Source organism: Pristis pectinata, chromosome X, assembly GCF_009764475.1.
Source record: "Pristis pectinata isolate sPriPec2 chromosome X, sPriPec2.1.pri, whole genome shotgun sequence".
NCBI classification, from domain to species: domain Eukaryota; kingdom Metazoa; phylum Chordata; class Chondrichthyes; order Rhinopristiformes; family Pristidae; genus Pristis; species Pristis pectinata.
Genome location: NC_067450.1, coordinates 7,193,518 through 7,210,630, shown reverse-complemented (window position 1 = coordinate 7,210,630; position 17,113 = coordinate 7,193,518). Strand labels below are relative to the sequence as shown.

At 44.5% G+C, this 17,113-nt stretch overlaps 1 protein-coding gene across 3 annotated transcripts in view; it reads right to left on the bottom strand.

The window, feature by feature from the left end:
• asic1b (acid-sensing (proton-gated) ion channel 1b) overlaps window positions 1-17,113 on the bottom strand; it is a 641,514-nt gene that overhangs the window by 73,089 nt on the left and 551,312 nt on the right. For all 3 annotated transcript variants that reach the window (XM_052009516.1, XM_052009515.1, XM_052009518.1), the window contains exons 2-4: window positions 16,250-16,403; window positions 3,942-4,069; window positions 741-891 (exon numbers count right to left, since the gene is read on the bottom strand). In XM_052009516.1, coding sequence (XP_051865476.1) covers window positions 741-891; window positions 3,942-4,069; window positions 16,250-16,403 — 433 coding nt within the window. The remainder of the gene's footprint in view (window positions 1-740; window positions 892-3,941; window positions 4,070-16,249; window positions 16,404-17,113) is intronic.

Below are 17,113 nucleotides of genomic sequence, written 5' to 3'. Positions count from 1 at the left end.
CCCTCAACGGTGACCCTTCCCCATTGAGACCCAGCAGCTTTTTTTTAAAACAATAACTGCCATGTCTGTTGCTACATCTCCCTTTCTCTAACTCTCTCCCTTAGTAGTACTTTCCCTCTGCCTGACTCTCTCTGTCACTGTTTCATTTGTCTGTTTGTCTCTCTCATTTTGTTTCTCTTTCTCTAACTGTTGCCCTTTCTCATTCCTTTGATTCTCTCTTTTTGATTGTGTCTCTCTCTGACTGTCTGTCTGATTCTCTCTAACTCTCCGTCTCCCAATGGTTCTCTCTGCGTTGCTTTTAGTCTGTCTCCCTTGCTCTCTGTATTCATCTCATTGTTTCTCTCTGACCCAGTGTTGCTTTCTCCTGCCTCTGTCTTTCTAGGATTATCCCCTAATCCCATCCAACAGAACATTCCAGGACTGGTAGGTTGTGAACCGTTATTGCAGCAGGTACCGAGGACAGATAGTTTGTGAGCTCCGCCTTCCATGGTATCCATTTTCTTTTCCCAACCTAGCATTTGTCAAGCATTTAAACATCCAATGAGATAACAGTAAGTTAAGAAGAATGGAAGCAAAAATGAGGTAAAGCAGAAGAATTGTGTCTCAAAAGATTTAAGTGGAAGAGCCAAACAAGACTGGATTAAACTATTTCCAATCCGTTCTTCCCTGCAGATAATACAAATTGATATCAATTACCAAGACACTCCTTCTGCAACCCCACTGACTAAAAGGGAACCTACCTGGCATGTGCACCATCCGACAGTTACAGTTTTCAACCAAATACCGAGTTTCACAGTCAATTCTACAAGCAGTGATGCTGTAAGTGTCAAAGAAGTCCGAGTCCATTGGGGTAGATTTGCAGTCACCCCAGGGAGGAGGCAAGTAGATGAGCTGAGAGGAAGAACAGAAACATAGAGGATCATTCAGCAGGTATTCCAAAGAAAGATGTTTTATAAAATTATGATAAAGACTTGGTGTGGATCGGATGCCTCCAAATTCCTTTTTATTAGACATTTAATTGCCAAGAGTTTTTTTGAAGATTACAATTTGCAAACCAGTGTGGCTTGTGCGTGGGATTTGTACAGTGCTAAATCCCAGAAGGAGTGGTTGTAGCTTTAAAAAGGGAACTGGACAGAGAATTAACATTCCAGGGCCAGAGGAAAAGAGCGTGGGGGTGAGATTGACCTAGATTGCTTTTGCAGAGAGCCAACATGGGCTCAATGGGCCAAATGACCTTCCTCATGCTATAAAAGACTTTTTGATTCAATAAAAAGGACAACTGCCCAAACAGTTTTCTTTCACACCAACATGACTTATTTCATTAACATGTCTCCCTTAGGTCTGTTTGGAGTTAGACTATCTCAAGAGTGCCAACAGGGGGATTACAGTTGATCACATTGTTCTTTCTGGAGCGAGGTGCTTTGAGCTCCCAAGTGCTGTGCAGTGAAAGCTCATGGAAACTGCTTGGGTGAGTCAAACTGAGCTTAACCTGTATATCTTCTGTTCTCCATGAATGAATAACCTGGCATCCAATGCCCAGGCTCACATTGGGGAAAACGTACCACTGGGTCCGTGGGCTCTGGAGCTTCAGGAAAGCACACAGCAACACCATACAACATGAACAGCTAAGCAGATGAACTGTATTTGTTAATTGTGTGGTGCTTCCAGTTACAGTATCAATGTGACATCTGTACCGGGGTACATACATACTACCACGATGGTCTAGAGGTATTCAAAATCATGAAGAGCTTTGATAGCTCAGGTAAAACTGAAGTTTGTCCTTGGTTGTTTGCACTAAACACAAAACATAGCATCTGTATGATTTGGTTCCATTATAGCCCAGCAGAGCAGAATCATTGTAGAAAGATACAGCATGTAAAGAGATAATTTGGCCCATCATGTTGGTGGCAACTCTTTGAAAAACATCCCATTAGTTCTGATCCCCTACTCTATCCCTATAGCCTTGCAAATGTCTCCTTTTCAATTATATATGCCATTCCTCTTTGAAAGTTACAACTGAATCTGCTTCCACTGTGTTTGTGCTTCAGGTCACAACAATACTCTGCTTAATAAGTATTCCATTCGCTTCTCCTCTGGTCATAAATCTGCATTTGCTGGCTACTGATCCTGCCACCACTGAAAACAGTCTCTCCTTATTTATGCTATCAAAGGCTTTCATAATATTGAACACTTCTACCCACCACCGTTCCACGAACCGATTAAAGCTTATCTTAACCTCTCTATTTCAAGGAGAGCAACCCCAGCTGCTCTGGTTTTTCCATGTAACAGAAGTGCCTCACCCTAGGTATTAATCTGGTAAAAGTCCTCTCATTTATGGTGCCCGGAATTGGGCAAAGTAGTCCAGCTGGGGCTTAATCAGTGATTCATAAAAACTTAGCAGATCTTACAACCCAGTGTCTCTTTTTCCCTGCACCCCATTTAACATTGCATCAATAACTGTTTACTGCTTCCCTTCAATCTTTCTTTCAAGATGTATCACCTCTCTGGATTAAATTCTATCTTCCACATGTCTGCCTATTTCCCCAGTCTCTCTAGCTCCTCTTTCCGCCCCATGTCATTATTTACTAGTTTTCTAAGTTTTGTATCGTTTGCAAACTTTGGAAGTATGTCTCCTGAATAATGCAAAGAGAGAGAATGCTGGAAAAACTCAGCAGACGACCACCATCTCTGGAGAGAGAAATAATGTTTTAGCTCAATGGCTTTTCATCAGAACGCCAATACGGTAGAAGCAATGAAAATTAGGTGATGTTTTGGCACATTGGATGAAGTATATTTTCCTAATGGATCACATTTACAAATTAAATATAAAAATGTCACATTTACAAATAAAAAGGAAACCTGGGAGGATTTTGTTTAGTAAAAGCAGTGGCAAATGTGTGAAATAGATAATCTGCAAGACTAGTGGAACAAGTGTAGAAGACAATGGGAAGGGAGCTCTGGTGAACAAAGGGTTACTCTCTCTCTCTACTGGTAAACAACTTGAGCCACCTGCTCATGTAAGGAGTTGCTGAGCTTCAAGGCCACAAGAACAGGGTTGTTTGTGCACACAGCAGCCTCGGCTTGACCAATGGTAGTGTGAGCTGGTCAACCATACCCAAATATGGGTATGCCTGTGCAGTAGGTGGACACCCACCGAAGAACAATGTATTTAAATTTGTTAGCACCCTGTATTCCTTGAGTCAGGTCCCGTGCAGGGAAGAGCAGCACTGACTGTTTGCTCCTCCATGTACCCCCACTCTCACTAGCGTGAAACAATAAAGAACTTTTTGTACGCTCCTTGGTTCTGCTGTTGTCTGATTTATTACAGAGCGCGGGTCGACTTTGACACAAGAAGCCTCACTGGATTTCAAGAAGGTATTAAACAAATGGGGGATTTGTGATTATTGGAAATGTGCCAATGGAGCGTGGTAGATAGGTAGGCTCGAGGGCTAAAGGTCTCCTGGCTGAAACTGAGTTCAGCTCCTCAGTGCCGATATCCTTCACTTTGAAGAGTGAACACCCTTTCCACTCTCCAACACAAAAAAAGGCCAAATCTCCGAACTAAGTTCCTTGAAAGGTTTGATGCATGTGAGTTGATTGCACGTACAGGTTCATTAAAAGCACAAGAGCAGAAAATGCTGGTGACATGCAGCAGGAGAGTCGAAAACCTTGATTCACTTTTCAGGTGGGGATCTTTGGAAAGGTCACAAGTGAAACACTAACAGATGTGCAGTGGTGCACCATGTTGTAGTAACATCTCATTAGCAGAAGCATTTTGTCTAGGGGAAAGCTGATGTGTTTATATTGGTGAAGCTCAATACTTGCACTGGCAACAGCTTGAGCTGGAGTACACAGAAGTGAGTCAGTACAAAGCTCTTCAATTTTTCAAATTAAGTAGCCGATACCAACTAGAGTCACAGTGTGATCTTGGTTCCTCGTACCCGCTGTTCTTGACAGGACACAAACGTTTGAAATCCAGGTGGCACTCCAAAACCCAGTTGGTCGATAAATGGAGGTTCATTCTGACCATGGATCTGAACCTTTATACCAGCTTCGAAGGAGGTTTCATCTGTGTGGAAGAACAGAGTAGATGGACATTAACACCACATTAGTAAGCTCCTGAGCTGTCATCATCAACCACTAAAGCTAAGAGCAACACACAATCTGCTGGAGGAACTCAGCGGGTCGAGCAGCATCTGTGGGGGGAAAGGAATTGTCAACGTTTCGGGTCGAGCCCCTGCATCGGGACTGAGAGTGGAGAGGGAGGATGGCTGGAATATAGAGGACAGGGTGGGGAGCAGAAAGACAGGGGCCAGCAGGTGATTGGTGGACTGAGGAGGGGTGAAGGATGACAGGCAGATTTAGCCAGGTAGGGGAGGGGTGGAGTTGGGAGACAGAGGCTGGTGGATGATAGGTAGAGATAGACAAAAAAAAAGCAGATGGAACCAGGCAGGGGGAGGGGAGGGGAGGGGAGGGTGAAGGTGGAGACGGCTCAGAGGGTGATAAGCAGGAACACAAACACCAGTGCTAGAACCTGATAAGACAAGATATCTTTATTAGTCACATGTACATCGAAACACACAGTGAAATGCATCTTTTGCGTAGAGTGTTCTGGGGGCAGCCCGCAAGTGTCGCCACGCTTCCGGCGCCAACATAGCGCGCCCACAACTTCCTAACCTGTACGTCTTTGGAATGTGGGAGGAAACCGGAGCACCCGGAGGAAACCCACACAGACACAGGGAGAACGTACAAACTCCTTACAGACAGTGGCCGGAATTGAACGGATAAGTAAGGGAGGTGATAATGGGAATCATTAGGGAAAACCTGGAGGACTTGGAGCCATTTTCTTGTCAAAGCCAAATTCTTAATCCTGGCATCACTTACAATGGTGTCATTCAAAAATTAAACCCTCACACCCAGTGCCTGCATCACACAGTAAAATACTGCAGGTACAGCGCAGTGATCAAAAGATTCCCTGGCTTGGACTCCAATTCACATCATCAGAAGCAACCACTTTGGCTGCTACATGTGAGAATGGGGACCCAGAAAAGAAAATACTTGATCCGGCCTGATGCGAGAATTGCCGAGGTCTTTCACCTGTATTCTCTCAGCGTCTATTTCTCTCTATGACACCCAGTGGGAACCATCACTGTGCTTTCAACAGATCAGACACCCGAAGTACACTTATCTTGGTGGTTGCTAGGCAACCGACTACTTTGCCCGTTTTGCATGGAGCTATAGCTCCCTGCTTTTTGAGCACACAGAGTTAGACCAGGTTTTCAGCCTGGCAATTTTACACATTGCATACAATTTGTTACATTATGTGATGTAACATAAGAAATATAAAATGCTGTAAGATGCAGTGGGTATCACACAGAGCACAATATGTTCCATGGAATACAACCCATTTGATTCATTCATGGGATCTGGTGTCACTGACAAGGCCAGCATCTGCTACCCATTCCTAATTACCCTTGAGAAGGTGGTGGTGAGCTGCTTTCTTGAGCCGCTGTATCATTTTTATGTTTCCCTGATTGCAGACATGAATATAATGTACACCTTATTATATATTAGTAATGCTTCTGCCCTATATTCAAGTATCATATGTCATTTTTATTTCACTTTTTTAACGTTACACAGTAGAATAATAAATTTTCCAGTGAACTCTTTAAGACTAAAGGGATTGGGAAATATACTCACTCCAACCCTGGCTCCAGCCGCAAACCCACCCACGTTCCTGACCCCTGGTGTTCTGGACCCCAACCCCCAGTCTGGACCTCGGCTGCACTCCGAACTCACGACTCTGGCTGTAAACACCACTCACACTCTGGACTAATGAGTGAGCCAGATGCCAGACCATCAGGATTTCTGAACTATCGGATGCCAAATTATTGGAGTTTTACTGTATTATGAGGAATATATCTTATCACATTATATGAGAGTTGAAACTGTGCTTTATGGTATCATAGAGAAACACATTAAAATCTGTATTGAACTCCTGGTCCACAGCTTTATAAAAGTACTTCTTTATTTAACCATCTTAAAATAGCATACAGAGGGAATTCATATTCATATTAATGTGATTGTTACAAATATTGGAATATTTATATTGGTAAATAAAATATTATATAAATGCAGTTTCAACACTGCAGTTCATCATTATACTGCACTGTATAATTTATAAAGACAATATCCAGTGTGTATGCCTGGTGTCATTTATTTCTTGCTAATCCTCTAGGTCTCAAACACTCCCAGGAGGCTACAGTGCTGGTCAGGTTATCCTTCGATGCCACTATCATTACTCTTTCCCAAGGTCACATCATTTTTATGTGCCTCCTCCAGCAACAAGGTAAAACAAAATTACAAAAAGCCAGCTGTAGGTTTAAGGTAGAAGTTCCTTCTCAGGATTTTTTTGAGGTATAAATTGTGAGCACTACCACTAAATGGGTGCTGGAGTATAGGCCAGCCCTTGAACTCCCCTCCTGACAGTTGCAGGAGTATTGGCTGCTTGTTGTACTCCTAACATTGGGTGAGGAGTACAACAAACAGCCAATACTCCTGCATCTGTTTAGCGCCAAAGACCCAAGATGGAATCCTGACACTTTCAGAACCTTTACTCTGGCAGTTTGTGCCACTCAGTGACCACTCAACTGAGCAACCAACTGCTGAAGACACAAGAAACTGCAGATGCTGGAATCTGGAACAAAAAACAAGTTCCGGAGGAACTCAGCGGGTTCCTTATGGAGGGAAATCTGTGGAGGGAAAGGGATAGTCGACATTTCAGGTCGAGACCCTTCATCAGGACCAATGGCCCAATGCCTCCACAAATGCTGCCTGACCTGCTGAATTCCTCCAGAATTTGATTTTTACTGCAATTTGATTTTTATCTTTATTAATTAAAAAAAGGCACAGGTTAATCTTGGGTACGGAGGCTCAATTTGACATCAAGCCACATGAGGAGATATTAGGACCAGTGACTTTATCAAAGAGGTGGATTTTGAGGAGGGAATAGAGGAAGAGGAGTTTAAGGAGGGAATTCCAGAGCTGAGTGCCTCAGCAGCTTAAGGCAAGGGCGTCAACGGTGGAGTGATTAAATTCAGGGATGATCAAGAGGGCAGAAATGGAGGAGGGCAGAGATCTCAGAAGGTTGTGGTCCTGGAGGAGGTTACAGAGTTAGGGAGAGGAGAGAGCATGGAAGTGCAACTGTAAGTCATGAGCCTGGCTCTGACTGAACGGTGTAACATAAGTGCCAAGATAAGATAAGATATCTTTATTACTCACATGTACATTGAAACACACAGTGAAATGCATCTTTTGTGTAGTGTTCTGGGGGCAGCCCACAAGTGTCGCCACGCTTCCGGCGCCAACAATAGCATGCCCACAACTTCCTAACCCGTACGTCTTTGGAATGTGGGAGGAAACCAGAGCACCCGGAGGAAACCCACGTAGACACGGGGAGAACGTACAAACTCCTTACAGACAGTGGCCGGAATTGAACCCGAATCGCTGGCGCTGTAATAGCGTTACGCTAACCGCTACACTACCGATATATATGAGACGACATCTCTGAGGTGGTCGTTCTTCACTGGGACTGTACCATATCATCAATATAACACCAGCTCCTAGTACATCACAACCTAGCCAGCCAAGGAACTGAACTCTGCAGCACATGCACCAAATACACAGGCACATAGCTCCTTTGGCACAAATCTCAGAGCAAGACATAGTCAGCTGTATAACTAAAGTCTGCTGACTGAGCATCGACTTTACTGGCAGAATTGGATTATTCCTTTATTTAGTCACAATTGGTATCTAAAATGTGATTACAACCTTGATATCCCATAATTTTTGAGCTAAGAAAGGAAGCATTGATTAAAGTATATCAACCTCTGAAAGGATCACAAGCTATTTTTGGTCAGGCTTTCTGTGCATTTCAGATGAAATTATGACTCAATGTTAACTCAAGTCCCGATTCCCCATTCTGAGAATGTCCTGCCATCATCCCAGAATTTCGCCCAGATATGGGAAAATGCTACGGGAGAATTTCCTATGATCTACTCTATCTATGCTCCTCATAATTTTGTATACCTCTGTGAGGTCTCCCCTCAGTCTCCTGCACTTCAAGGAAAACAAGGATGTTGCCAGGATTGGAGAGTATTAGCTGCAAGGAGAGGTTGGATAAACTTGGGTTGTTTTCTCTGAAGCGTCGGAGGCTGAGGGGGGGACCAGATGAAAGTATGTAAAATTATGAGAGGCATAGATAGGGTCAGAGTCTTTTTCCCAGGGTGGAAATGTCAAATACTGGAGGGCATAGGTTCAAGGTGAGAGAGGGAAAGTTTAAAAGAGATTTATGAGACAAGAGAGTGGATGGTGCCTGGAATGGGCTGCCAGGGGTAGTAGTGGAAGCAGATACAACAGCAATGCTCAAGAGGCATTTAGACAGACACATGAACAGGCAGGGAATGGAGGGATACGGACCACGTGCAGGCAGATGTGCATTTTAAATTGGCATCATGGTCGGCACAGACATTGTGGGTTGAAGGGCCTGTTCCTGTGCTGTACTGTACTATGTTCTAAACCCAGCCTGTCCACTCTCTTCTTATAACTGAGACACTCCATCCCAGGCAACATCCTGGTGAAACTCCTCTGCACCCTCTCCAGTGCAGTCACATCCTTTCTATGGTGCAGCAGCCAAATTCTTGAAAGAATTTCTCAATCTATTTATCGCCCTGTTATATTCCACCATTAAAGGGCCAAGTAAACTTTGCTTAAGTTTTTTGTCATTTTCTAGGTAGAGTTGGCACAATGTACATTTACAGGCAGGAGTGCACCTGATTCCAGATGTGAGAGATGCATTCCAAATGCACGCAACTCCTGGCTTCCGGAACTGAGAATTCTGTTGACCTCACAAGGGTACATTTACAATTCTCCATCGGGGAAGTCTGTGTTTTGGGAGCAAGCTAAATGGAGGAGGCCCACACCAAATGTTTGCTCAGTGGTTCTTTGCAGGGAATTTTAACCTTATGTGTCCAGTGGAGAATTGTGTTAGTGTGGCCTGTAGCAACAACGACATGTAATGAGCTAAGGCACCTCAAGGGAGCATTCTTGGATAGTTTGTCACTGACCCACAGAAGGTGCAAGATTCAAAAGCTTTTTCAAAAAGGTGGTTTTAAAGGGAATCTTAAAATATTTAAAGGAAAGATTTTGGTAAGGAATTTTGGAGCTTCAGGGCATGGAAGCAACTAGTCTCAGTAATAGTGACCACAAAACTATTGACTGTCATAAAACCCCATCTGGTCCACTGATATCCATACCATCCATACCGAGTCTCGTCACTACGTGACTTGAATCCAGACCCACCTCGTGTGGTTGACTCTTGATTGCCCTCAGAAATGGCCCAAACACACCACCAGTTGTCCCGTTGCTGCTCCGTTCTAACACAGAAAGAATAAAACCGGACAGACCACCCGGTAGCAACCGAGGCTCCGAATTCAGACGTGGCAAAGTTACTCCCACCCAGTCCCTCTCACGTACACCTGGAGACTGGTGTCTAAGTGGGGAGAGCCGTCCCACAGACTGGTCAAGCAGCAGCCCGGCACAGTCGTACTCACAGAACCAGACCTGACAGACACTGTGCCGGACTCCTCCTTCCCAATCCCTCTCCCACTGGCAGGGCAGACCAACCAGAGGGATCGGCACAGTGACGGAAGGCAGGAGGGAGTAGCCCTGGGAGTCCTCAACATTGACCCCAAACCCCATGATGACTTCCCGGCAAATGGCCAAACATGGGTAGGGAAACGTCTGCCTGGTTCCCGCCTACTGTCCACCCTCAGCTGGTGAGTGAGTGCTCTGCCGTGTTGCACAACACTTGGACACAACATTGGAAGTAGTAGGGGCACCAAATGGGTGGGGGAAGGGCATAGACTGGGTCTGCAACAGGTAGTGAGCAAACCAACAGGAGAGATAAAACGACTTGATCTTGTCCTCACCAATCTACCTGCAGCAGATACAATTGTCCATGTGAACACTGCACAGCCCTTGTGGAGACAAAATCCTGTCTACACACTAAACACATCCTCCATTACCAGGAGACTAACCCTGGTTTTAATGAGGAGTACAGAAGGGCTTCCTGGGAGCAGAACAAGGAATGCCTAAAAATTGATGAGGTGCCAGCCTAGAGAAGCTGCAATACAGAATTACTTGCTGTCAAACAGTCAAAACAGCACATAATATACAGAGCTAAGTGGTCTCACTTCCAATGGATCAGATCAAAGCTCTTCTAGTTGTGAATGGTGGTGTAATGTTAAACAGCTAAGGAGAGAATGAGGCTCCAAGAGCATCCCCATCCTCAATGATGGTGGGCCAAGCATGTGAGCCTCAAAGACAAGGCTGAAGCATTCACTTCACAATAATGCTCAGCCAGAAATACCGAATAGATGACTCATCTCAGCTTCCTCCTGAGATCCCCATCATCACAGAAACTAGCCTTTAGCCAATTCGATTCACTCCGTGTGATATCAAAAACCAGCTGAGAGCACCGGATACAGCAAAAGCTCTGGGACCAGACAGCATCCCAGATGTAGTACTGAAGACCTGAGCTCCAGAAGTATCTGTATCTCAAGCTAATCTGTTCCAGTACAGTCACAATACTGGCATCTACCCAACAATGTGGAAAATTGCCCAGGTATGTTCTGTTCACAAAAATCAGGACAAATCCAGTCCTCTAAGTACCACCCAATCAGTCTTCTCTCAGTCATCAGCAAGGTGATGGAAGGTGTCACTGACATTGCAATCATGTAGGGTTACTCACCAATAACTTGCTCACCTATGCCCAGTTTGAGTTTCACCAGAGCCACTCAGCTCCAGACCTTATTACAGCCTTGGTCTAGATATGGGCCAAACGTGGAATTCCAGAGGTGAGGTGAGAGTGACTGTTCTTGACATAGAGGCAGCATTTAACCGAGCATTAACATCAAAGTGCACTGGTAAATCTGAAGGCAATGGGCATGAAGTGGAAAACTATCCAATGGTAGGAGTCAATCCTTGCACTGAAGAAGTTGGTTGTGGTTGTTGGAGGTCAATCATCCCAGCCCCAGGACATCACATCAGGAGATCCTCAGGCAGTGCCCAAGGGTGAACCATCTTCAGCTGCTCCATTAATGATCTTCCATCATGAGGTCAGAAGTGGGAATGTTCTCTGATACACAATCTTCAATTTCATTCATAACTCCACTGCAAATGAAGCAGCTCCTGCTTGCAGGCAGCAGGACCTAGACAATATTCAGGCATCAGCTGATAAATGGCAAGTAGCATTTGCACCACAAAAGTGCCAGGCAGTGACCATCTCCAATGTGGGAGAGTTTAACAACTTACCTTTGATAGTAAGTGGCATCAACATTGATGAGTCTCCCGGCATCAACCTCCTCGGGTTATCATTGACCGTAACTCAACTAGACCATAAATATGGCTACAACACAGGTCAGAGGCTGGGTATCCTGTGGCAAATGACTCACTCCCTAACACCTCAAAGCTCTTGCACCATCTGCAAGGCACAAGACAGGAGTGTGATGGAGTAGAATCCACTTGCTTGGATCAGTGCAGCTCCAACAATTCTCAAGAACCTCCACACCGTTCACAACGAAGCAACCCACGTGACTGCCACCCCATCCACCACCCAGAACATTCATTCTCTCTACCACTGGCTCACAGTGGCTGCATTGTGTACCACCTACAGAAATGCACTGCAGTCACTCACCCAGGCTACTTCAACAACACCTCCCAAACCGGCAATCTCTTCCGTCAAGGAAAAGGGCAGCAGCAAATGGGACATCGCCACCTGCAGGTTCCCCTCTCAGTCACACACCATCCTGATTTGGAAGTGTATGACCATTCCTTCAATGAAACTGGGTCTAAATCCCTGAACTCCCTCCCCAACAGCACCGCGGGAGCACCTTCACCAGAAGGACTGCAGTGGTTCAAGAAGGTGGCTCACCCCCTCCCTCTCAAGGGTAATTAGGGATGGACAATAAATGCTGGTCTTGTCAGTGATGTTCAGATCCAAAAAATGAATATTCAGTTAAAGCTGAAGGTATGACTGTGAATTATAACACAGTGTAAAGGTTGCCTGCAGAGAGCTGGAAGTACAGTGCAGAGAATATACATTTATAGAGTAGCAAGAGTACCTGTCAGTGGTCTTGGTATTAGAGCCTAAAAGAATTTGGTGAGGTTACTTGCAGGTACTGTGGCACTGTGCGAGGCTACTTTGCATTGACAGCTGTCAAGGACTGGCATAGGTCTTGGGCAAAATAAGAAGAGGTTTCAGTTGGTGCAAGGATGGAGGTTGAGATCAACAGAGGCTGGGGCACTGCTGAACTCAGAGGTACTGAGGAGCCTCCAGTACTGTATATTATCCAGTACAAAAGATGGGAAATGTAGATAGGTTATGAATGAGACGTACAAGTATCGACCCTTGCCTTAAGAAGCACCCACACTGCAGTAGACTTGCTAACAGCAAGTCCATTGCCATTTTTGGAGGAAATCTGACAACAAAAAGATGAAACCCGTCATTAATATTTAAAAGCAGAAGTAGGTTAACAATATTTACACCACTCAAAAATATTGCCGTAACTGCAGATGACAGCTGGGGTAGGGTAGGAGTAACAACAGAGTTTCACATATAAATAAGTCAAAAAAATTATGGATCACAAAAATTTACAACCCTCTTCTATACAGCAAGTGACTGATACCTTAAAATGCTTGATCCCACATAATGAATGCTACCTGTCAGGAATCACTGCCAAGTCCAGCCTTTGCCATTCAGGCATGTCAGGGCATTATTTTTAAAAAGCTGCTGTCAAAATTTAAGCATCTGGGCAAACTTCCCAAGACACCAAACAAAGGTGATTTACAGAGTTGAGAGCAAGTGAAGCAGCCCATGCCTGCGTGGATAACATTCAGGCATGCAAGTAAAACTGATATCACACAAATGCCAGGCAATGACCATTTCCATCAAGAGAGAGCCTAACATTCAATGGCGTTACCATCGCTGAGTCCCCCGCCATCAATATCGTGGGATCACCACTGAGCAGAAACTCAACTGGACCAGCCAAGTAAACACCATGGCTACAAGAGCAGACCAGAGGCTGGGTATCCCACGGTGAGTAACAACTTCGCTGATACCCTACGACCTTCAAGGCACAAGTCAGGAGTGTGATGGGGCACCCTCCACGTGCCTGGGTGAGTGCAGCTCCAGCGACACTCAAGAAGCTCCACACCATCCAGCACAAAGCAGCTCACTTGATTGACACCCCACCCACCACCCCAAACACTCCCTCCCTCCACCACCGGCGCACAGTGGCTGCAGTGTGCACCGTCTACAACATGCACTGCAGTTACTCACCCAGGTTACTCCAACAGCTCCTCCCAAACCTACAACCTCTACCACCAAGAAGGATAAAGGCAGCAGGCACAAGGGATCACCACCACCTGTAGGTTCCCCACCCACTCACTCACCATCCTGACTTGGAAATACATCACCAGCCCTTCATCATCACTGGGTCTAAACCCTGGAACTCCCTCCCCAACAGCACTGTGGGAGCACCTTCACCAGAAGGACTGCAGCGGTTCAAGAAGGCAGCTCACCCCCACCTTCTCAAGGGGCAATTGGGATGGGCAATAAATGCTGGTCTTGCCAGCATTGCCCCACATACTGTAAATGAATCCAAAAAAAATGCTGTTCCAGTTGTGTAAGTTGGCTGCTGTTGCTCTGGACTGTATTGGTCTATAACGTGTGGAGCCAGTCCCTTGTGGTCATTGGCAGCTAGAGGTACCAGAGCCTACAGAAAAGGCTAGAGTCATACAGGGACTGTGAGCAGGCTGGTACTGGTGCCTGCTAACCTGCCTGGGATGTCTCTTTATCATCATGTGTTACCCCAACCATGAAATGCTGTAATTTAGGATAGTTAAATAGCTTAACATGACTTTCTGACACCCCATCACTTGGATGCTGTGCATATCCTGAATTCCAAGGAAGGTTTGCATTCCAAGAGCTCCTTGTCTGTGGCCCTGCTTGGCGGGTTGCAATCTTGTTTCCAAGCCAAAATTCTTAAGTCTCACTTGAGAGACTTAAGCACAAATATAGAGTCATAGAGTCACACAGCACAGAAACAGGCCCTTCAGCCCACCACATCCAGCTGACCATCAAGTACCCATCTATTCTAATCCCATTTACCAGCTCTTGGTCGATAACCATCTATACCTTGGTGATTCAAGTACCCATCCAGATACTTTTTAAATGCTGTGGGAGCCTCTGCCTCCAACTTCTCAGTCAGTGCATTCTGGAAAACATTTAAGGTGACACTCCCTAAACATGTGAGATCACTGCACTGTGAGGGATGCTGTCTTTGGGACAAGACTTGAAGTGAGGCCCCACCTGCCTTCTTGGGCGGATGTAAAAGATACCACAGCAAGATTTTGAAAGAATTCTCCTAGGACCCTTGATAATATTTATCCTTCTATCAATAAGAGTAAAAGAAAATAGGATATCTAGTCATCATCACATTGCTGTTAGTGGAATCTTGCTGTGCATGTTTTATCAGCACTGTTTTCTACATTACAATAGTGACTGAACTTCAAAAGTTCTTCATCGGTTATAAAATGCTTTGGAATGTTCTGAGATCAAGAAAGAAACAGGGCAGCACAATGGCACAGCTAAAAGAGCCGCTGCCTCACAGCCCCAGAGACCCAGGTTCGATCCTGACCTCCGGTGCTGTGTGAAGTTTGCACGTTCTGCCTGTGACCGGGTGGGTTTCCCCCCGGGTGCTCCAGATTTCTCCCACATCCCAAAGATGTGCAGGTTGGTAAGTTAATTAGCGGCTGTAAATTGTCCCTAGTGTGTAGGTGAATGGTAGAATTTGGGGGGAGTTGATGGCAATGTGTGGAGAATAAAATGGGATTAGTGTAGGGTTAGTATAAATGGGTGTTTGATGGTCAGTGTGAACTCATTGGGATGAAGGGCCTGTTTCTGTGCTCTATGACTAAATGCAAGTCTGTCTTTCGTTGTTAATCCTATTTTTCTGATGTGCTGGTAAACTACAGTTATCTTTCCAGCAAAGAAGACAACACTATTCAGCTTACTTACATTCCATGCACAGCTTGGGGAAAGGAAATAATTCTGTAACAAAAACTGCCCAAAATAAAATGAGAAATTCAAAACTGCCCGAAGTAAATAGAACTCATGCCCAGAACCACAGCAAAGTCTCCTGATAGAAGCAGGATTATTTCTCCAACAAAATACAGTGAGTGAAGGATAGCCATGTAACACAAAGTATGTGCACACAATCAGTCCCAGTCACAGACTGGTCTGCAGAAGGGAATGATGAGGGAATTAGTCAATCATCTCCAGTTGAAAATTGTGGTGGTACAATATTACAGCTATTTTATACTTGTCTAAATCTGTTGTATTAAACACAGCTAAAGTATTGGTTGTATTGACAAACTTACTAGAACTTAAATAGCTCTGTTTGTGGCCCCAAAGTTTGTTACAGGATACAGGAAGGGGGCCTTGGTTTCAGTGAGAAGATTGTTGAGTCGGTACCCAATAAGTGAATTCTGGTTAGCTAATTTCAAATATGGGTTATCTCAACAGCATTGGCACTGACTTATGATATTTTGTACAATTGTTTTATTACAGTATGCACTAGTGAGACCTTGTCACAGTGAAAGGAACTATATGATGGGATCTTGCACTACAGAATTTCTGTATTTTGAATACAAATGAAATCAAAATACATCTTAATTGTGAGAAATGCAATCTTTAATTTTATTTCAGAATGATAACACTGACCCTATTGTGCCAGCCAATGTTGCGTTTATAACTGGAATTACAACAGAGCCTACTTTACAGCAGAGTCTATTTAAAATGGCCACTGCAGCAGACTGAGCTCGTGAACAAAATTACAGCAAAATTACTTTTATTATGGAAATTCAGCACACATTGCAACATACCTGCATTGAGCAGTAAGATTAAGATAAGATTTCTTTATTAGTCACATGTACATCAAAATGCACAGTGAAGTGCATCTTTTTGCGTAGAGTGTTCTGGGGGCAGCCCACAAGTGTCGCCACGCTTCCAGTGCCAACATAGTGTGCCCACGACTTCCTAACCCGTACATCTTTGGAATGTGGGAGGAAGCCGGAGCATTGCACAGAAATTCTAAGGTTACTTATGCTTAGAACAAACAGCTATTACCTGTTTCTCCCCAGACGGGAAGGTACTCATCTTGCTGAATGTCCAACATCAGTTCCAGACCGTTCCCTGTTCCTCCCTTCAAGGTGGTCAAGATTGGCTGGTCTTTAGTCTGTCCCGAGTTAAAAGTGTAGCACTTGCCATACCTTGTGAACACCTGCAGGAAACAAAATAGTTCAAAATTAGATGCTAAGAGATCAGATATTCAGGATCAAAATATACAGTGAAACTTCCAAAATATATTATAAACTTGAGGACCCCCTTGGGAAGGTCTCATTCAAGCTTATGGTAGCACAATTAAATCTGCAGATGTACAGAAGGCCAGAACTAGAGAGCTGTTGAGCTTCAAGGTGAAACCATGGTAAGATTTGAGAACATGAGTGAGAATTTTAAAACAGAGGCAATGCGGGATCTTCTCCAAGTGCACTTGTTTCAAGTTTCCTGTATGGGCGAGCATACATTAAAATTCATGTCACTTGGGGAGGTCTTGGAATGTACACTTTGGAAAAATAACATGCTGATTTATTGGAAAACTGCTCTAATTACATAAGTAAATTGCAGGGACGCACTTGTAGATCAGGCAAATGAAATCAGACTTAGTAATGTTTCTTGTCTTTCTCTGCACCAAGATATTGACAAAATGCAGCCACAGTTTTAACTGGAAGAGAAACAAGCTTCCAAAATTCAAACTCTCTTGCTTCATTCCACCAGCTTATCACACTCCAGCATCTCACCATAAATTATTCCAATTAATGGCAATAACACTGCATCACATCTCGTCCCAGGCCACAATCAGTTAAAGGTGCTTTAAAAAAGGTCCAACGTACTTTTGCTATTAATGCATCAATCTCGGGAGCATTACTAGTG